Raw genomic sequence first — 21,477 nt, 5'->3', positions numbered from 1 at the left:
ATGAACCATAACGTAAACCATTTAAAAAACATTTCAGTATTTAACTCGCCAAATGTTACTGGGTGGTTTCGGGTGGTTTAGTTTGTGTAATTATTTAGTGTTACTAAGGACCCTTTGTCCCTTTAAGTCAAGTTAAAGTAGAAAACACAATGCCATAGATTCTTGTACAGTTGATTGCTAAATTTCTCGTGTATTACTAACGGTCCCGGAGATATTACTGCCCTTTTACTACTCGCTAGCAACCCATTACTACTCCCCAGCAACCCATTACTACTCCCTAGCAACCCATTGAACATATTCACTAAACTACTTATTACTCTGCACAATCCATCACAAAACTATTCACATAACACTCATACCTCACGGAGGGGTAGGAGTGGTAAGTTACCAAGTTACTCGTTACAACGGACATGCAGTCATATTGAACTGCCCCAGGCTCTATCGTCCCTGTCACTGAATTTACCTTAACAAAGTTAGGGCACTATGAATATTTTCTGGGAACTGATTTGCCACAAGCATTTCTGTACAGGAATGTGTTTTCTATAGTCCCAGGAACCACCGCAAAGAGTTGTAAAAGTAGATCTGATGGGCACAACAATCTAGAGCATACTTTCTCCAGGCACCCTACGAAGAAACTTTAAAAGTTTTGTTTCAGGAGAGGGGTGCAAAATTACTGCAATGGTTACATTATAAACTATGCAGTTCGGTCCATCTCCCCATCCGCAAACAGCACTGTAAAATGGAAGATTCCATTCATCCAAGACCACATACTTGACGACCTAGGAAGACCACCGGTCCCTATTCTCGCTATCACTGAATCATGGTTGAAGCCATATATCAGTGATGCTCAAATAGCTATAGATGGGTACAACAGTCTTAGAGCAGACCGTCAAAGTCGAAAAGGTGGTGGTTGTGTGCTTTACGTTGAAAATTCGCTGCTAGTATCAGATACTGTAAATTTCAGTGACAAACACTGCAGTATGCTGAATTGTTTCATAGACTCTATGAACGCCCTTGTCTCCGTGATATACCGCCCACCAGATGCTCCTCCCGGATCCTTCAAAGCAGTCCTGGACCAGGTGCAGGAGAAGCTAAATAATCTGACATCGAACGATAGATCACCTGACATCTACATTATGGGGGATTTCAACCTCCCAAATATAGATTGGGACTCTTGCCAAGCTTTACCTGGTCAACCACTTTGTGACCAGCAAGCTTGTTCCGAACTAATTGATTTCATGGAGAGAAATTTCTTGACACAAATGATTTGTAATCCCACGAGAAATAACAACACCATCGATCTTGTCCTCACAAATAAGCCACAGGACACAATTGAGACCAATATCTCCGAATGCCAACTATCTGACCACAGGCTAGTTGAGCTCGTACTCGGACATAACCCGCTCTGCCCAAAAGAACATACTCCTATATCTTTCGACAGAAACTCTTTTCGGGCGACTGATTTTCATAGAGCAGACTTTGAAGCTATGAACGATCGTTTAGAAGCTGTTAACTGGATCTCTTTGAGAGAACTCTGTTATGAAGATGAAGATGGAAGTGCTTTTCTGGAGCTTATACGCCTAACTGTCCTCCAGATAACCCTCCTAAATTCGCCTTCTAAAGACCCTACTGGAACTGGCCCCTCCCGCCCTCGTAGAAGTCTTCAAGTCCGTGAAAAATACACAATGAAGAGGAAAAGAAGAAAACTGAATGCCCAAATAAGTGCACTTACTCAAAACAACCCAACTTCGAGAAAAATCGAAAAGCTGAAAACCGAAGTTAATCTTCTGACCTTCGAAATAAGTGAACTTGTGATCAAGCAACTTAACGAAAAAGAAGTAAAAGCTGTAAGTACAATAAAGACGAACCCAAGATTCTTTTATTCTTACGCTAAACGATTTGCAAAGGTAAAATCATCCGTCGCCCCAATTAGAGATACAAACGGAACTCTGAAAATGGACCCAGCGGAAAAAGCAGAAATTCTCCAGACTCAATATGTCACAGTCTTCAGCAACCCAAATTCTGCCAATGTTGAAGAATGCCTCACCGGATTAGATCCTCATCCAAAGGAAGATCTCAACACATTCACCTTCACAGCAGACGACATATCAGATGCCATAAAGGAACTGGACCCGTATGCCTCCACCCCTGATGGTGACATCCCGGCCAAGATCCTAACTAAATGTCGAAGGACAATCGCTGAACCAATTTATCTACTCTGGAAACACTCATTTGATAACGGAATCATACCATCTGGTATGAAGACACAGTACATCACGCCTGTGTTCAAGAAAGGAGACCGAACATCTGCCGCTAACTATCGCCCTGTCTCGATAACCTCTCACATTATTAAGATATTTGAGAGAGTGGTCAGAAATCATCTTGTGGAACATATGGAGTCAAACAGCTTTCTCTCCCCCCATCAACATGGATTCCGCAAGAAAAGAAGCTGCTTAACTCAACTAATAGACCACGTAGATAATATCCTGAAAACTCTCAATGACGGCAACGAGGTTGATGTGATATACCTTGATTATGCGAAAGCTTTCGATAAGGTAGATCATCAAATACTACTTGCAAAGGCAAAACGCTACGGAATAAAAGGAAAGACTCTGCAATGGCTGACTGAATTCCTGAAGGATCGCCTGCAAACTGTGGTCGTGGAAGGAACAAAATCATCCTTTCAGCTAGTAATCAGTGGGGTACCCCAAGGAACAGTATTGGGACCCATTCTATTCATTCTCTATATTGACGACCAACTTGGTACATTGGTTACCGCTCTGGGAAAGGTGTTTGCTGACGACACCAAGCTCATTGGAAAAATAATGGACCTAGCTACCAAAAGCTTACTTCAAGACGACCTCCTCAATGTAATCGCTTGGGCCCTGAAGAACAACATGCAACTAAATGAGGCCAAATTCGAAATATTGAATTACAGCTTGAACAATTCTTTACTGTTAAGGGGGCCGGGGGGGGGGGGGGGTCTTCATCAAAATTCTCTCGAAATTGATTTTATAGTTGTTTCTGATAGAGGGGAGTGATATCTATCAGCTACTTTTGGTCCCATGGAAAAATATTGTTCCTAGCCGAAATTATCGCTGGTCAAAGGTCAGCGCTCATGTGTAATTGTATTGCGCGAGCGATTTTCAATCGCGCGTCCTGAAAATCGAGTCTAAAAATCTATCTTCTCCTACATTTTTTGAGCAATCACCCTGAAACTTTCAGGATATGTTCTAAGGATCATTTAGAAGAGAAGTATCGAGCCGAATTTTGAGATAGGCCTCAGAAAATTTTTAATTCGATTTTGAAAATCTTGGACCTCATTTTTTGACGATTTTTCCAGGTCCAAGATTTTCAAAATCGATTCAAAAATTTTCTGAGGCCTATCTCAAAATTCGGCTCGATACTTCTCTTCTAAATGATCCTTAGAACATATCCTGAAAGTTTCAGGGTGATTGCTCAAAAAATGTAGGAGAAGATAGATTTTTAGACTCGATTTTCAGGACGCGCGATTGAAAATCGCTCGCGCAATACAATTACACATGAGCGCTGACCTTTGACCAGCGATAATTTCGGCTAGGAACAATATTTTTCCATGGGACCAAAAGTAGCTGATAGATATCACTCCCCTCTATCAGAAACAACTATAAAATCAATTTCGAGAGAATTTTGATGAAGACCCCCCCGGCCCCCTTAAGAGAATTGCCCTTCACCAGTCAATATTCCTGTTACAATTTGACAAATGGAAGAACTATTGACCCAGCCAAAACTGTGAGGGACCTAGGGGTTCTCCTGTCAAATGACTGCTCCTGGTCTTCTCACATACAGCAGATGACTAAAACAGCAAGGACAATGACGTCATGGGTCCTTAGCGTATTCAGAGATAGGTCACGCTTCCTCATGCTCACCCTTTACAAAACCATGGTGAGAAGCAAACTCGAATACTGCTGCCCGGTGTGGAACCCTGACAAAATCAGCGATATAGAAGCTATTGAAAGCATCCAACGACACTACACTCGTCGAATCAGTGGTTGCCAGAACCTTGATTACTGGAAACGCCTGCAGAACCTGAATCTTCTCTCATTACAGAGACGCAGAGAACGATACATCATAATCCATACATGGAAGATGATGAATGGACTAGCTCCGAACGACATCAACATGCAGTTCAAGGAAAGCTCCCGGCACGGTATAAAGGCCACTGTGCCTGCATTTAATAAAAAGGCACAATGCTCAATCTCGACCCATTATGAAAACTCTTTCGGAGTAAAAGCAGCCAAACTATGGAACCTGCTCCCTAAGGAAGTTAACAAAATCCAAATCTTGGAAATTTTCAAATCCTCCCTTGCTAAATTCTTGAAAGGCTTCCCGGATACCCCGCCCACAAAAGGGTATACCGCCATCACAAATAACTCTCTTCTGGAATGGACTCTACAAAAAGATCTAACCCAGGAGTGATTGGAGGACGTACTTGATACTGTTGTCCAGAAGCGATCCCTGCCGAACCTACCTAAAGTAACCTAAAGTAAGTAAGTTGATAAGGCAGTGGACCAGTTTGATGTTTCATCCAAGCTTTACTCGGATCATTTGTTGACGGTAGAGGAAAAATAATATCATCGGATGCTGGGGCCTGGTGCCGCAATTTTAGGTAATTTTGGATTCACACTTTTCGTAAAAGTTTGCCGAAAATTGTTGACTCTGTCTAATTGTGATCTCTCCTTATCGGGGAACAAAAATGGAGGACTATTCTTTTTGTCATTCCAGCGATTTAGGGTTGAATAATGATTAATGAATAACGATTGTGATATTTTAAAACCAATTAAATTATTCTTGGTATCATGAAGAATTGGGGACCTCAATAATTCTGTTTTATTTTAAGCTCTATGTAGGAATTAACTCCTTTGTAAAGTGAGCGCAGCTCATCTGGGATCATATCCTGAGGATATCCTCTGCAGTTAGTTCACATCTCTTCTGATAACAAGATAACATTACACATTCTAAAATGGGTGATTAGTGAAAATGTGGTGATATGAGGGATATGTTGTGACAATGAGATTATCTAGCAGATTATAATATCTCAATTCAGTATTCAACATACTGATAATTGGATAATATCCGGTTGAAAGAGACAAGGACAAATGAAACAGGAAGTTAGGAATTTTACCGAAAATTTGTCTACATTCCTAACTTCCTGTTTCATTTGTCCTTGTCTAATAAACAGCGAACTACTCCACCATTTAGTATTCAACATGTTTCTAGTAAATCTAGAATTATAGCGCAATTTTCAAGATTCAGAACACGATTGACGAATAATCAATGAAACACAATATATCTTTAAGGTTTCTAAAATAAAATGTATTTTCAGGTTTTTTAAACACTACATCGCAATATTGGACCGGTAAAAGTCAACACTCATTGTACAAAAATAAGCATATTATCATAGAATATATAATATATATTATTCACCGTAAAAGAAATCAAAAATTATCAAATGAAAAGATGATAATAAACTCGTCTACAGACTACAACTAAAGTATATCTACAGCGATTTAGAATTGGCGTTTCAAGTAGAAATACCGTAGACAGAATACCGTAGAAAGAACCTAGCCTAGGCTTAGCCTACATTTTCATAATCAGAATTTGGTGATCTTAACCGTCAATTCTAAATCAATGCACTATAATCTATATTGGAATTTCAAAATGTCCAACAAAATTTTCACCTACAGAAAAATTCAGAAAATGCTAAAATAACCAAGGTGCTACAAGAACGTAACTCTCCCAAATAATTATGTCTACCAGGCTCCATTAAAAGCGGCGTTTTCTTTGCCTTGAGCGATAACGGTTATAGGTTTCCAGGGGTATTCAGTTTTAGCTAGGTAGTTACACGCGTAGGACATGCCGTTCTTTCGTTCATCAATTGACGCTCCTGTTAAGGTATGTTAACGTTAATAATCGGTAGTAATTATGTGAATAATTGATTGGTTAATTATGTGAATAATTAATTGGTTAATTAAGTGAATGATTAGTTGGTTAAAAGTTGATTTCTTCGCAGTTTTCGTTTCCCCCGAAAGCCCGGTTTGACATTAATCAATGAGTTATAATTATTATTACAGTTTATTTTTAGATTATTGTTATTTAATAAACATTGATTTAGAAGCCCGTGGTGGTGCCCTTCAGGGTTTTCAATCAAAATTGTACACTGAAATGTCCAGTAAAGAGAAGTGAATGTAAACACGACTGAAAAAAAAAGGGGAAAAAAACACGACTGACCTGATCCAATCCACACGTACACACCATTTTCACTGTCTAACACGTACACGTTGTCAGAATTCAGACTATCTTTGCTAACCTCCTCCACTGGGTCCATGTCTAGAGAACCGTCATTATCAGAGATCTGAGAATAGTTAATTAATTAGTAATTATTTAATTAATTAGTAATTATTATTTAATAATCAAATTAATTAGCTTGTACTTTCTTGAAACGTGTGAATGATAGTCACAGAAGCTTTTTTTTAATGTGTTTAACTTTATCGTCTTCAGGCCATATTGTTGTATGATAACTTGAAATTATGAGTCATTATAAACGACATACCTTATCGGACCTTATTTGGACGGACATTACTTGAACGCTGGAGGCCCTAGCGTTCGTTTTAATGTCCGTTCAAATAAAGTCCGTTCAATTAATGTCCGTCCAAGTTAAAGTCCGTTGAAATTTTTTCAAAAAATTTGTCCATTTCGAACTTTTTGTCCAGAATATGACAACTATGAGAACTTTATTGTGCCGTAAGTTAACGAAGGAAATGTTCTCCTTGGTCTGCTGTAGGCACAGAAAACTCTATTAGTATATGATGTTTCCAAGGGTCACTTGGCGGAAAAAGTCAATAATAATATATGATAAGTGACGTTCAGGAAAATTTGATGGACGAAGAAAATTGAAAATTGAAAATAAGACACAAGTCCAGAAATGAGCTGGCGGTGGGATCGAATGATAAATTAGCTTAGCCGACTGAATGATTCAATGAAACAAGAAATATTTTAAGACTGTATAATTGGTGTGGAACAGCCCTTAAACATTCTGCAATTTATGGAGGATTTCTGGAATTTCTGGAAATGATCTTACTTTACCTCACGTACCTGCACCCCGACACTAAGTGGACCGACAATGGTATGGGGGTCACGACATGATGGTATGAGGGTCACGACAATGGTATGGGGGTCACGACTTCATACAAATCTTAATCAGGTAACCGGAAGTTAACCCAGTAGAGGAATCTATGAATCTTTCCTAGCCGTTAAGTAAACATCTACGGTAAGGTAATGCTTCCCTTGACGATAACCCAGCCTGTGGACATACTATGTTTCTAAGATAAACATATATCTCTGCGGCTATTTCTATCCTCAGGATGCCAGATAATGTGAGAAAAAAAAACACTTCAGTTTATATTGGTCGTTCGCTTTTCTTATTCTGATTCATTCACGGCCGATTTCATTCTCGGCAACATTTCGCGTTTAGTACAGAAACGGTAATTTAATTTGATATCATTTCCTTTTATTTGGAAAAAGGAAACTTTTGTTACGTTCCATGCACTTTATATTATTACCCAATTTTGGGTTTTGGTTGAAAACTATTTCCAATGGAATTGAACATGAAATAATTTAAGTTTAACTACATGTATATTGTATAGTGTCAGTGACAAATAAAAGTGTCAATGCAATGCAAACATTTATATGTGCCATTAATTTACGAGAGGGCCACCAAAATGTTTGTCGAAATAATTTTTGGGAACTAAGAGTAAAATAAGAAACTTTCTAATAGTAATTGTGGTACGAGAGAGCATATTATTATAAACAAATTAATTCTATCAAAATTCTTGTTACTGGGCGGCGCTCGGCCTATCAATTGTTATTCCAATATATATTCAACCTGTTTATGAACAGAGAGGTCCCCAGGTAAAATTCGTGGGGAGATATAATTAAATTTCTCAATCGTTATGTGGTAGTTGGTATGGTACCCTGATAATGACTTGTAATTTATACTTATACTTGAACCCATGTCTATACTGGAGCTACGCGTTTCCAAGAAATCTTGATTACTTGATTCAATCATTATTCAATTCCCCGTAAAACAAAAATAATTCCTCCTTTCCCACCTCTAGATACCTCGCAATGTTCACATGTAATAGCAGATAATTCAGGGGTGTAGGAATGATTTTCTGTGCGCCACAGTCAGAATTTCAAAGGTTTTATAAATTTCAATACTATAGTAGTAGTATCGTGCAGTTAAAGTTTGCCGAAGGCAAACATTTTTGAACATTTTGCTCGTGCAAAACGCCTGGAAGCAATTTGGCAATACTAATAGAGACATTTTTGAACTATGCTTACACTGTACACCATTAAAATATTCTCTACAAATAATATAACACTAGTTCTACTAGTATATGATGTTTTCAAGGGTCACTTGGCGGAAAAGTCACCGAAATTATGGCACTCAACAACATAGTTCATGAGTTAGTCCCCGCCAACATGACAAACTTGTTCCAGCCTCTAGATATTACGGTAAATCGTGTTGCCAAGGACATTGTCCGACGTTGTTATAGTTCATATAACTCAGGGGAGGTAATGAAACAGTGCTAGGAAAGCCCCACGTGATGTTAAGATAAACCTAAAGTTGTCTAAGATAAAACCACTTCACACCGAATGGCTTGTAAAAGTTAACACTGAAATACAGGACCGGGGGCGGGGTAGTTTGATAAAAAAGGTTTCCATAAAGCTAGAAACCACATATGCTTTAAGCATGGACTATTCTATGCACGAAAACCCATTTGATGAAGATGATATGTGATATTAGACACTGATCATGTACACATTTTTAATGCTTAACGACTGCTTTTCTTACTTACTGTATTAAAAATGGATTTAAAATCATTTGCTGAAATTAAAAAAAAAGTCAAAAAATTGAAAAAAATTCGGATTTTTGATGGTTTTGAATGCCTTCGAGCGTTCATATTAATGTCCGTTCATAATTATGTCCGTTCATGTAATGTCCGTCCAAATTAGGTCCGATAAGGTATTTTAACTAAAATCTGAACTTACAACGAAAAGTTTGTTTCCGCCGAATTCTGATGCTGCTGGCTTCTCTTTCTTCTCGCCGTCCTTGAAATGCTGAAAGAATAAAAGTGTTAAATCAAATATTTAAAATAGAGTAATCATGGTATCAGTGTACACAATTCGTTCATAATATCTATAGTCTATACATATTCAATTCTGGAAAGACCACAAAATCCTTAAGTTGATGCATATAGGAGGACCAATATCAATAAAATCAAAACGGTAAATTTATTTAGCTAATAGAATTAGAGCAATTGCAAAACACATACCTAACATATTTATTTATTTTATATAATATCAAAATTTTATAACGGAAGATCACTCACAGGTCCAATTCGAGGATCATCGAAAGGACATCCCTCGACCGTTTCATTTCTTGCCTTGCCCCGCGCTCCTTTTATTTTTGAGACCTCCTGAGATGCCTTGAATTTCTCGTCGTGCGAGCAAGAGTCACCTTTAAATAATTTCAACGTTACATCACGTGACGTCACACCACTTGAGGTGACGTCACGTAATTTGAGATGACGTCACACCACGTGACAACGAGTGGTTTCAATTTTCATTATATCGGGTGTTTTATACAGTTAAAATAGGTACACAATTTTATGAATAATAAATGTTGCATTGGTTATGAAAAAGATTATAATATTTATTATTAATATTAAACCGTTGATCTGAAAGATATGGTCACCGAGATCCAGGATAAACACGTCGTTGTCAGTGTAGTTGGCTTTCTTAAGACCTATCTGTGTGCACGTGATCCTCCTGTTATTCCACTCTGAAATTAGGAGAAGATATTAGTAATCATGGGATCTAACGTTATGTCACGTGACATGACAGCAGTTACGCCAGCTAAGGCAGTATAACTGTAATATCATCTATCAAAAATCAAAATTCACATAAAATTATTTATTGTAAAAGTAAAAAGATGTTTAAAAAGTCGTAAGTTGCACGACTCAGCTTGTAGGTTTGTCATGGTGCAGCTATTTCTAACAACCCACACGACGTGGTAACCACGTGACATGACGTCACACCACGTGACATGACGTCACACCACGTGACATGACGTCACATCACGTGACACTATTCTCGGAAACCCAAATATCCAGGGTTTTTCGTCGGGATGCAGCTGTCAGCAACTTTTGCGAAACAGGTACGGCTTAAAAAAGGGGACAATTCATCATGGAATTTGCCTTCAGGATACAGGATTCAAAATTCAAATATAATAGCAAAGCGAAAGGATATTTCCAGTATAAGATGCGGTCATTTGGAAAATAATGAATACAGCTCCCAAAAGGAAATGGGGATCGTGTTTTGTAAATAGCGGGATTTAATTTTGCAAATTCGGATTTGAAGGGGCGTAGCTCCCGAAATTTAAAAAATGTAATCAGGAAATTTAGTTCAAGGATAAAAGTCTAGCAATGTGGAATGAGGGCTCGTTCAACTAGAAAATTGGTTTACATTTTGTTACATGCCTTTTATTTATCTTATTCAGTGAAATTTAATCACAGCATTGGCATTTATAACTTTTGACTTAATATAATAATCAAAAATTATGGTGTCAATTTTTGTCCCATTTTGCGAAAACATTTAAATTATAATCACGAGAACGAAACTCGATTTGACCATGCATAAATCAATTCTTGTAAAGCTACACAGATTTACACTGCAAAAGTTTAGACATCGTAAAATTGTTGTAAAAATAACATGATCTCATCGAGATCGAAGGGCTTGAAAATAATTTTACTGTGCTGTTTTTAGCACGGTGCTACACTGAATAATAAGAGCACTGTAAAAAGTGCACTGTAATTGTATAAAGTGCACTGTATAAAGTGCACCCACGTTCTGGAACCCCACCATGCACCAATTATGCTTATTATGTAATTATGCTTATTATGTACAAAACATCTTAGTGCTTCAAACAACGTTTCAAGTAATACGATTTAGAGAGAGAGCAAAGAGAAACTTGAGCTTGGTTTTTAAAAAACGATTATAAATTGAGCGGTATAAATGTAGGGCTGAACGAGCTAAAGGAAGATAGTGTTCACGCGCATGTGTACTTACTCTGTTTTGGCCCCTTAATATCTGGTAGAAGAGGTGAAATTGGTTAAGTAAATTAATTAATTGGTTTTAAAGTATAATATATCAATGTATAATGTATACTGTACGTAATTAATAATGTATAGCAATGTGTGTGTAATGTGTGTGTAATGGTAAATTGTCATTGTAACAGTGGAAGAATTATTCCATTTAAGATTAACAGGTGTGGTTAAAATAAATGCCGCGCACACATAATGTAAGATTGATACTGACTCGCGTTCCATACAGTTGTAAAGATGATCACTGTTTTTATTTGAGCTTATTTCGGGATAAAATTTATTGTTGACGTTCTTATTTCTTAATTTACACATATGTAATCAGTGACAAATGTATGGAGGAGAAGGGGAAAAAAGGAGGAGGAGGGGAAAGGAGGGGACTGTGGAGTGAAGGAGAAGGATAGGGGAAGACGGGACTACGGGAGAGGAGACGGGACTACGGGAGAGGAGACGGGAGGGATGGGAGAGGAGACGGGACTACGGGAGAGGAGACGGGAGGGATGGGAGAGGAGACGGGACTACGGGAGAGGAGACGGGAGGGATGGGAGAGGAGACGGGACTACGGGAGAGGAGACGGGAGAGATGGGAGGAGGAGAAGAAGAAGATAAGAGAAGGAGTTTTTATTTTTCGTAATTTTTACACGATTTTAAAATACTTTTAATCTTACATGCTTACCAAAAGCATATTTAAACTATATTGATATTATAGTATACACAAAAATAAAGTACAGTGTGAGGTGATATTATGCCTTTATAATAAACCTTCATAAGAACTTCGGGAATAGAATCAACCACTCTTGTCATAAAACCCTAAAAATAGGTACGTACGTTTCTGAATGTGAAAGAGTCTTGGCACGTAGCTTTCAGGAAGAACCCGTCTAAATCCAGTATCTGCTCCTCCCTTAAGTAGTGTTATAGAGTCGAAGTACTCCTTGAACATCTTGGACTCGTGGGATTGGACCTGGTTTAGAATTTGGGGTAAAAAATGTAAATACTTGAGGTGTTTTTTTGTTTTTTCAGGATAAAGGAATGATCTGAAATGCTGGTGTCAAAGCTCAACAATATTTGTACGAATTCAAATTATTATTATTACTTGTTCAGTATTAATCCGAATGTAACCCCTATAATGCTACCCCAAGAACACCACATTTATTCGTATTAGAAAGTAACGTGGCGGGCCTTTTGGTTTGATTTGAGATTGTATGTTACGTGTTTCTATGTACACTGGTACGGACAATTATTCTCTATATAAACAAGGAAGTAACAAATAATCGTATTATCCTGCGGAATGTGGATATACCTTAATGATTCGCTTCAATCCATACCAATTGAAGGGCACATATTTGTGCCTAAGTTGTCCTGATTCACTTGAATCTGAATTAATACGTAAATAAAACAAGTATGCTGCACAGATAATCCCATGACCTTGCAGAAAACATACCTAGGCGGAATCTTACAACAACATGATTCAATCTAACCCATATTACTTGAACGGCACATATTTTTCTTGCGTATAATTTCATTGTTTTAATTTACCTAGGAGAGCAATATCAATGGACTGTGGATAGTTTATAAATAATGTAACATTTGACAATAAGAATGTATCTTTAAACACGGACAATAGAGCAATAGTTAGTATGGTGAAACTTCTCCGTAAGGAAAACAATGGAGAACACTGAACAGTGTATACCCATTACCCAGGTAGAAGGCAGTGGGGGGGGGGGGGGGGGGGGGGGCCGGGGCGCCATCTTAGGGAGGCGCCAAATTGTCGTTTGAATGTGGGACAATTGTGGGCAACAGGCAACGTTACGCCACTGATAAGGGGTATAATAAACTTAGCATTCCTTTGATAAACTCAACATTCCCTTCATTGTAACATTCCCTTCATTGTAACATGTCTAAAGCTCTCTGATCTCAGTGGTACTAAGATCTATCTTTAGCATGATAATGACAAAGTTGGTGGATAATAACTAGTAACATGAAAGAAGATGGTAAGCAGGAAACTGGTTACACATCGCCAGCTCAATGTGACCAGGGCCAATAGATGTGGATTCCGGTGGGGAGGCATATTTGTTTGACACGTGACAGTGATCCTGTGGTTTGGTTGGTCAACTTTGCATGCTGATTGGTTGCTTGCTGTCGCGTGAAATAAATTAACCAATCAGCTTCGACTATAAACCAATCAAATCCCAGAATAGTAACAAATCTAACCTCTCTGTGCTGAATGGGTTTAGTGTCCCCTGATGTTACCCCCAAGAACACCACATTTATTCGTATTAGAAAGTGACGTGTAGTGACAGGCTTTCTGGTTTGATTTGAGATCGTATGTTACGTGTTTCTATGTACACTGGTACGGACAATTATTCTCTATATAAACAAGGAAGTAACAAATAATCGTATTATCCTGCGGAATGCGGATATACCTTAATAGTTAATGATTCATGAGATCATGGAGAGGTTTGCTGTTTATCAGTCTCATGATAAGATAATGATTCCAGGGATGATATCCGGTAGTAGAGATACCGGTTATCATCCCTGGAATCATTATCTTAATGATTCGATTCAATCCATACCAATTGAAGGGCACATATTTGTGCCTAAGTTGTCCTGATTCACTTGAATCTGAATTCATACGTGTTTACATTGGAAATTGATCTTAACGTAAATAAAACATTAATTTGACAATAAGAATGTATCTTTAAACACAATGGTTAGTCTGTTATAACGGTGAAGCAAATGATGGTGAAACTTCTCTATAGAGAAGTTGAGGAAAGATGAGGAAAACAAAGGATCGGAGGTGTATAGTGTATACCCATACAATAAACTTAGCATTCCTTTGATAAACTCAACATTCCCTTTATTGTAACATTCCCTTTATTGTAACATGTCTAAAGCTCTCTCATCTCAGTGGTACTAAGATTTATATTTAGCATGATAATGACAAAGTTGGTGGATAATAACTAGTAACATGAAAGAAGATGGTAAGCAGGAAACTGGTTACACATCGCCAGCTCAATGTGACCAGGGCCAATAGATGTGGATTCCGGTGGGGAGGCATATTTGTTTGACACGTGACAGTGATCCTGTGGTTTGGTTGGTCAACTTTGCATGCTGATTGGTTGCTTGCTGTCGCGTGAAATAAATTAATCAATCAGCTTCGACTATTGACCAATCAAATCCCAGAATAGTAACAAATCTAACCTCTCTGTGCTGAATTGGTTTAGTGTCCCCTGATGTTACCCCCAAGAACACCACATTTATTCGTATTAGAAAGTGACGTGTAGTGACAGGCTTTCTGGTTTGATTTGAGATCGTATGTTACGTGTTTCTATGTACACTGGTACGGACAATTATTCTCTATATAAACAAGGAAGTAACAAATAATCGTATTATCCTGCGGAATGCGGATATACCTTAATAGTTAATGATTCATGAGATCATGGAGAGGTTTGCTGTTTATCAGTCTCATGATAAGATAATGATTCCAGGGATGATATCCGGTAGTAGAGATACCGGTTATCATCCCTGGAATCATTATCTTAATGATTCGATTCAATCCATACCAATTGAAGGGCACATATTTGTGCCTAAGTTGTCCTGATTCACTTGAATCTGAATTCATACGTGTTTACATTGGAAATTGATCTTAACGTAAATAAAACATTAATTTGACAATAAGAATGTATCTTTAAACACAATGGTTAGTCTGTTATAACGGTGAAGCAAATGATGGTGAAACTTCTCTATAGAGAAGTTGAGGAAAGATGAGGAAAACAAAGGATCGGAGGTGTATAGTGTATACCCATACAATAAACTTAGCATTCCTTTGATAAACTCAACATTCCCTTTATTGTAACATTCCCTTTATTGTAACATGTCTAAAGCTCTCTCATCTCAGTGGTACTAAGATTTATATTTAGCATGATAATGACAAAGTTGGTGGATAATAACTAGTAACATGAAAGAAGATGGTAAGCAGGAAACTGGTTACACATCGCCAGATTAATGTGACCAGGGCCAATAGATGTGGATTCTGGTGGGGAGGCATATTTGTTTGACACGTGACAGAAATTAACCAACAAACTTCGACTATTGACCAATCGATTCCCAGAATATCTGTCAATTGTATAAAGTAACAAATCTAACCTCTCTGTGCTGAATGGGTTTATCGTCCAAGAGAGTGTCCAGTTCGACTGTTTTGTACGCAGCAGTACCGTACTCATCCTGGGTGCTGTACTTTCCAATCCAGAAGTGAACATCGTATTGCAACTCGTCCTCTCCTTCGTTCCTGTAAGATGAGGTGTAAGTGTTCCACTTTCACTTTCATTAAGTGTTTCACTTTCACAGTTTTTTCTGTCACAGTGCATGTTCGTCAGCTTCATAATTTCACTTTTCGCTTTCAATAATTTAATATTAGAACAGCTAACAGCAGTTCCAGGCCTTGAATTTAAAGAAAATTTCAGACTGAAGTTTAACCTTCATAATCGGTTTTACTATTCTAAAAACGTGATACTGATAAAACACGTGATAAGACACGTGATAAAACACGTGATAACGCACTTGTAAGTATTAAGGACGATGTAAGAGTCTCCATTATAGAAGTCACCGTATTGTTCCTTATCCCAGTGTTCCACTTGAAACTTGTTGATCCTCCAGATCTGAAGTCCCACATCCTGTCCGGCTCCAGCCCATGCAGTTTCGGTCAGGGCAGAGTCCTTCTTTACCTGGGGAACAGGGTTTAAACGGGCTGTCATGACGTCAGAGTAAATTATGTACGTGATTATTGTGAGGTCTACTTAATCACTCTTAAATATAAACCAGTTATTTAAAGTATGCACAATATGTATCATTTCAGTAGCCTGGCCACTGGCCTGCAAAGTGGTCAATATACAAATAACTTAGATCGAGGTTTAAGAATTTTAAAGAGCGAAGCACTAAACTATTCGTGGTATTTACAAACATTATAATTAACTGTCTCTGTTAAATATTTTGAATACTTAGGTATTAGGTAATCAGGTTACTAATGTACACGATCTACACGACTCGAGATCTTTTGCGTCAAATTAATCGTTTAAAGAGCTAAAGAATTTAATAAAACACGCAAAGAATGTACCTTTTTCTCGGTGTCACTGCCAAAGAGTGCAAGGTTGGAGTCGGCCCATTCGTATTTCTTTGCTTTCTGCATGACGAGCCTTGCCTTAAAAGGAGTGATGGTTAGGTTGTGATTGAGGGCCAGAGCCCGGGTTGTGATTGAGGGCCAGAGCAGGGGTTGTGATTGAGGGCCAGAGCCCAGGTTGTGATTGAGGGCCAGAGCAGGGGTTGTGATTAAGGGCCAGAGCCCGGGTTGTGATTGAGGGCCAGAGCAGGGGTTGTGATTGAGGGCCAGAGCCCAGGTTGTGATTGAGGGCCAGAGCAGGGGTTGTGATTAAGGGCCAGAGCCCGGGTTGTGATTGAGGGCCAGAGCCCGGGTTGTGATTGAGGGCCAGAGCCCGGGTTGTGATTGAGGGCCAGAGCCCGGGTTGTGATTGAGGGCCAGAGCCCGGGTTGTGATTGAGGGACAGAGCCCGGGTTGTGATTGAGGGACAGAGCCCAGGTTGTGATTGAGGGCCAGAGCAGGGGTTGTGATTAAGGGCCAGAGCCCGGGTTGTGATTGAGGGCCAGAGCAGGGGTTGTGATTGAGGGCCAGAGCAGGGGTTGTGATTGAGGGCCAGAGCAGGGGTTGTGATTGAGGGCCAGAGCCCGGGTTGTGATTAAGGGCCAGAGCCCGGGTTGTGATTGAGGGCCAGAGCAGGGGTTGTGATTGAGGGCCAGAGCAGGGGTTGTGATTGAGGGCCAGAGCCCAGGTTGTGATTGAGGGCCAGAGCCCGGGTTGTGATTGAGGGCCAGAGCCCGGGTTGTGATTGAGGGCCAGAGCCCGGGTTGTGATTGAGTGCCAGAGCCCGGGTTGTGATTGAGGGCCAGAGCCCGGGTTGTGATTGAGGGCCAGGGCCCGGATTGTGATTGAGGGCCAGAGCCCAGGTTGTGATTGAGGGCCAGAGCCCGGGTTGTGATTGAGGGCCAGAGCCCGGGTTGTGATTGAGGGCCAGAGCCCGGGTTGTGATTGAGGGCCCGAGCAGGGTCTTTCACATATTACGCAATCACTTAGGGCGAGAGGGAGGAAGGGGTTCTAAACGATAACGCTAGTGTTATTTTGACACAATAGCTATGTGTAAAACTGATTAGGGAGAGGAAATGATTACGTAACACTTTGTGTGTAATCCTTAACAATTATCAGCTAAGTTTAAACCGATAAAACCATTTTATACATATTAAAAGTTTTAAAATATGATACATTGCTGAAGACTGAATGATTAAACTAAAATCCAATAAAGAGCACAATATGGCTGTTGTGCATGATATACAACTCAAGATAAATAATAAGAAAATAATAAGAAAAGCCGCTGTACGGAAATAGGATATTTAAAAATATGATCAACAGTATAGGATCTATAAACAATAATAGATGTGTAAGCTATTACAAATCTAATAAAGAGCTAAACCAGGCTGTGCTTGACAATAAAAGCAAACAGATATAGCAACTTGCTATATAGCAACTGCTGTATACAGATATATCAACTTAAACACATTCATTAAGATTGTGTATTAGAAGACACTCAACAAAGCTGCAGCCTGCATGTAAAGTAATAAAATAATAGAATCACCGTGTGACTTTGGAATGTGGCTGTGACTTTGGAATGTGGCTCAAAACCTCGAGTGACCTTCACAGATATCGCTACTTGTCGTCAATCTCACATCAACTCAAACATATATCACAGAAAATTTCCAAACACGGTAAATAAATAAAACGACTCTCACACACTCTCAACTACTCGCGATACAGCACAGGGTGCACAAATCCAAATCTACCGTTTGAAAGATGGAACAAAGCCGGAGATCTAAGGATCACACACGGTCAGATCATTATTCTCCGCTGATCTGCATTTGTGTAGATAAAAGAGCAGTAACGGTCCCACTACCGCGGTACTTATACTCCCACCACTGTTAATATTGAACAGGTAACGGGGGGGCTGCTCCTGAATTTTCATAGATCATTTGCATTAACCTGGATCCAAGCGAGGCAAGACAGCAAGGGGTGGCTAATGACACTGTTAGGACAATGTATTGGAGAGAGAAAGAGAGAGAGAGCTTACACGTTGTGGTGTGATAATAACTTTACGGAGGAGGAAGCAGGAGAAGGTGCAGTATGAGGTGCAGTTTGCTAAGAGCAATCTAACGAGTGTAATGGAGTTACAAATATATATACACCATATTGTGGTCGTGGTCTCGCTGGCCTGGTCATCACGGAAACGAAGCTAATTTAACTAAAATAGTACCTCGTTTGGATAATGTACCTCCGAGATCATTACAAAGCGTTAAGCAAGCATAATCACCACCGGACCGAATCGCTGCCTCTTAAGAGCTACCAGTAGGGAAAGCATTAGAGCTAGTGGAATAGAGTCAGTTCACCGTATAAGGTAAGCGGACCGAATCCCTACCGTACCGGCAGGCGGCAGCCGGGTGATCTTATCATCATAGCTCATGAGACAATGCCATTGGAGAAATATCGAAATAAACAGAACAGCGCATTTATAAAGCCAGCATGGAAATATAATCATCTTAGATAAAATTGAATTACAACGCGTGAATCTCCACGTGTACTGTATACTGTATAGCAAGCCGAACAAAGGAAGCAGAATGTTGGACAAGAACAGCAATGTAAACAATGGGCCACTGGAACGTTTATTCCTAGAATTCTTATAATTCCAAGAACAAGCAGCACTAAACTATGCAGCACTAAACTATGTAGTTGAACTATTAGATGGGATGATATCCGGCTTATAATGGGGTGACATAGCTCTCTCTTTCTCATCATATTTACAGGTCACGTATCAAACACATACCAGTTACAGGTCACGTACCAGACACGTATCGGTTACAGGTCACGTATCAGCCACGTATCGGTTACAGGTCACGTATCAAACACGTATCGGTTACAGGTCACGTATCAGACACGTGTCGGTTACAGGTCACGTATCAAACACGTATCGGTTACAGGTCACGCATCAAACACGTTACAGGTCACGGTTACAGGTCACGTATCAGACACATACCGGTTACAGGTCACGCATCAAACACGTATCGGTTACAGGTCACGCATCAAACACGTATCGGTTACAGGTCACGTATCAGACGACATTTATCACAACAAAGTTTTTAGAAAGTAGCAAAACTAACGTAACTCTGGTATATATCATACGTGGCTCTGTATTACAGTATTACTCAAACGTAACGGGAAGAGCGAACTATGAATTAAATTAATAGTAAGATAAAAGTTGCTTATCTTTTTGTTGCAACAGCCCCTCCTAAATTAAAATAGGACCGAGGTAGTGAAATATACGTATGATAAGCGACATTTATTACAAGCTATTAAAAAAGTAGCTTAAACTAACGACTTGTTTAGACTGGAGTCACATATTTTAAAACATTTTTCCTTACATTCAGCTATACGAAGACAAACACAACCCACACACACATACACGCAACACACACACGTAAACGTCCAACATAGTTTATAACAAGAAGGCCAAGGAGGGATATAGCGTTACCAGACTAGAGATTACCGCTCACGGTTATAAGGGATCCTGCTAATATCATGTTACCTCATGACTGAGTGTAACGTAAGGCTTGTCAGTGTGGGGGGCCGGTAGTACAGATGGTTATCATGATATCAAGATAAATGATGTGCGTGTGTGTGAGTGTGTGTGTGTGAGTGTGTGCGTGTGTGTGTGTGTGTGTGTGTGTGTGTGTGTGTGTGTGTGTGTGTGTGTGTGTGTGTGTGTGTGTGTGTGTGTGTGTGTGTGTGTGTGTGTGTGTGTGTGTGTGTGTGTGTGTGTGTGTGTGTGTGTGTGTGTGTGTGTGTGTGTGTGTGTGTGTGTGTGTGTGTGTGTGTGTGTGTGTGTGTGTGTGTGTGTGTGTGTGTGTGTGTGTGTGTGTGTGTGTGTGTGTGTGTGTGTGTGTGTGTGTGTGTGTGTGTGTGTGTGTGTGTGTGTGTGTGTGTGTGTGTGTGTGTGTGTGTGTGTGTGTGTGTGTGTGTGTGTGTGTGTGTGTGTGTGTGTGTGTGTGTGTGTGTGTGTGTGTGTGTGTGTGTGTGTGTGTGTGTGTGTGTGTGTGTGTGTGTGTGTGTGTGTGTGTGTGTGTGTGTGTGTGTGTGTGTGTGTGTGTGTGTGTGTGTGTGTGTGTGTGTGTGTGTGTGTGTGTGTGTGTGTGTGTGTGTGTGTGTGTGTGTGTGTGTGTGTGTGTGTGTGTGTGTGTGTGTGTGTGTGTGTGTGTGTGTGTGTGTGTGTGTGTGTGTGTGTGTGTGTGTGTGTGTGTGTGTGTGTGTGTGTGTGTGTGTGTGTGTGTGTGTGTGTGTGTGTGTGTGTGTGTGTGTGTGTGTGTGTGTGTGTGTGTGTGTGTGTGTGTGTGTGTGTGTGTGTGTGTGTGTGTGTGTGTGTGTGTGTGTGTGTGTGTGTGTGTGTGTGTGTGTGTGTGTGTGTGTGTGTGTGTGTGTGTGTGTGTGTGTGTGTGTGTGTGTGTGTGTGTGTGTGTGTGTGTGTGTGTGTGTGAGGGAGGGTTTGCGCACATGGTCTGTTCGTGTTTGTGTAAAAGTGTAAGACGTGAGTTGGACATAATTGTGTGGAAAAGTAAACAGTGTCGTGTTCCGGTTGGGGTCTGAAAAAGTCTAAATATAGCTAATGTAATATGTGAACGGTCTTTTATATATTACATATGTAAAATGGCTTTTTTGGTTATATCTGAGATCGTACGTGTTTCTGTGAACACTGCTAACTACTAGTTCGAATAATTGAACGAACAAGGAATTAACAAGGAAGGCTACACAGATTGCAAACAATCATACACCCAGCGCGCGGGAATGTAACTACGTCGATACCAAACCGATTATTGAGCGATGATAACTGAGTAGTTGATTCCTGGGTTGCAGAGTCATTCAGATGTTTCAGTCTTCGAATGTGGTTCTTGTTCAGTTCTGTCCATATTTCCTCGTGTTATGTTCAAAGTTTTAAGTGTCATGTTGTCCTTGACCAGAAGTGTCTAATGAAGTAAGTCAGACAAGCAAAGTCTTCCTTAAATGCTGATATACGTCGTCTTCATCCCAGAAAATATGAAGATGACCCAGTGAAAAAGTGCAGAAATCGGCCGAAAATAACAAAGACTAGAAACAGTTAAACATTGAC

The 21,477-nt window shown here is 39.7% G+C and overlaps 3 protein-coding genes across 5 annotated transcripts in view; 1 reads left to right on the top strand and 2 right to left on the bottom strand.

Moving 5' to 3' along the window:
• The window catches only part of LOC134824983 (enolase-phosphatase E1-like), a 55,160-nt gene that overhangs the window by 5,670 nt on the left and 28,013 nt on the right, over positions 1-21,477 (bottom strand). The gene's annotated exons all lie outside the window — the stretch shown is intronic.
• Positions 981-4,458, top strand: LOC134824766 (uncharacterized). Its single transcript, XM_063836742.1, has 2 exons — positions 981-2,369; positions 4,090-4,458. Exons 1-2 carry the CDS (start codon positions 981-983, stop codon positions 4,456-4,458), a joined length of 1,758 nt encoding a protein of 585 aa, XP_063692812.1.
• Positions 5,330-21,477, bottom strand: part of LOC134824987 (gelsolin-like protein 1) — a 96,515-nt gene continuing 80,367 nt past the window's right edge. For 2 of the 3 annotated variants that reach the window (XM_063837030.1, XM_063837029.1), the window contains exons 2-11: positions 16,317-16,402; positions 15,764-15,927; positions 15,350-15,491; positions 12,032-12,164; positions 11,173-11,193; positions 9,776-9,886; positions 9,435-9,562; positions 9,094-9,162; positions 6,271-6,394; positions 5,330-5,926 (exon numbers count right to left, since the gene is read on the bottom strand). In XM_063837030.1, coding sequence (XP_063693100.1) covers positions 5,793-5,926; positions 6,271-6,394; positions 9,094-9,162; positions 9,435-9,562; positions 9,776-9,886; positions 11,173-11,193; positions 12,032-12,164; positions 15,350-15,491; positions 15,764-15,927; positions 16,317-16,388 — 1,098 coding nt within the window. In that variant the 5' untranslated portion in view covers positions 16,389-16,402 and the 3' untranslated portion in view covers positions 5,330-5,792. The remainder of the gene's footprint in view (positions 5,927-6,270; positions 6,395-9,093; positions 9,163-9,434; positions 9,563-9,775; positions 9,887-11,172; positions 11,194-12,031; positions 12,165-15,349; positions 15,492-15,763; positions 15,928-16,316; positions 16,403-21,477) is intronic. The other variant, XM_063837031.1, reaches the window with a different exon arrangement.

The sequence above is a fragment of the Bolinopsis microptera genome, chromosome 13 (assembly GCF_026151205.1).
Source record: "Bolinopsis microptera isolate Bmic1 chromosome 13, MBARI_Bmic_1.0, whole genome shotgun sequence".
Lineage (NCBI taxonomy): Eukaryota > Metazoa > Ctenophora > Tentaculata > Lobata > Bolinopsidae > Bolinopsis > Bolinopsis microptera.
This window is presented reverse-complemented; position numbering and strand designations above follow the sequence as displayed.

What these genes read in the sequence shown, in the direction of transcription:
- LOC134824766 (XM_063836742.1), top strand. Translation starts at nt 981, where the DNA reads ATGCTGAATTGTTTCATAGACTCTATGAACGCCCTTGTCTCCGTGATA. An exon ending in TTAAGATATTTGAGAGAGTG is followed by an intron (nt 2,370 to 4,089) that starts GTCAGAAATCAT and finishes CTCTCATTACAG; the next exon opens with AGACGCAGAGAACGATACAT.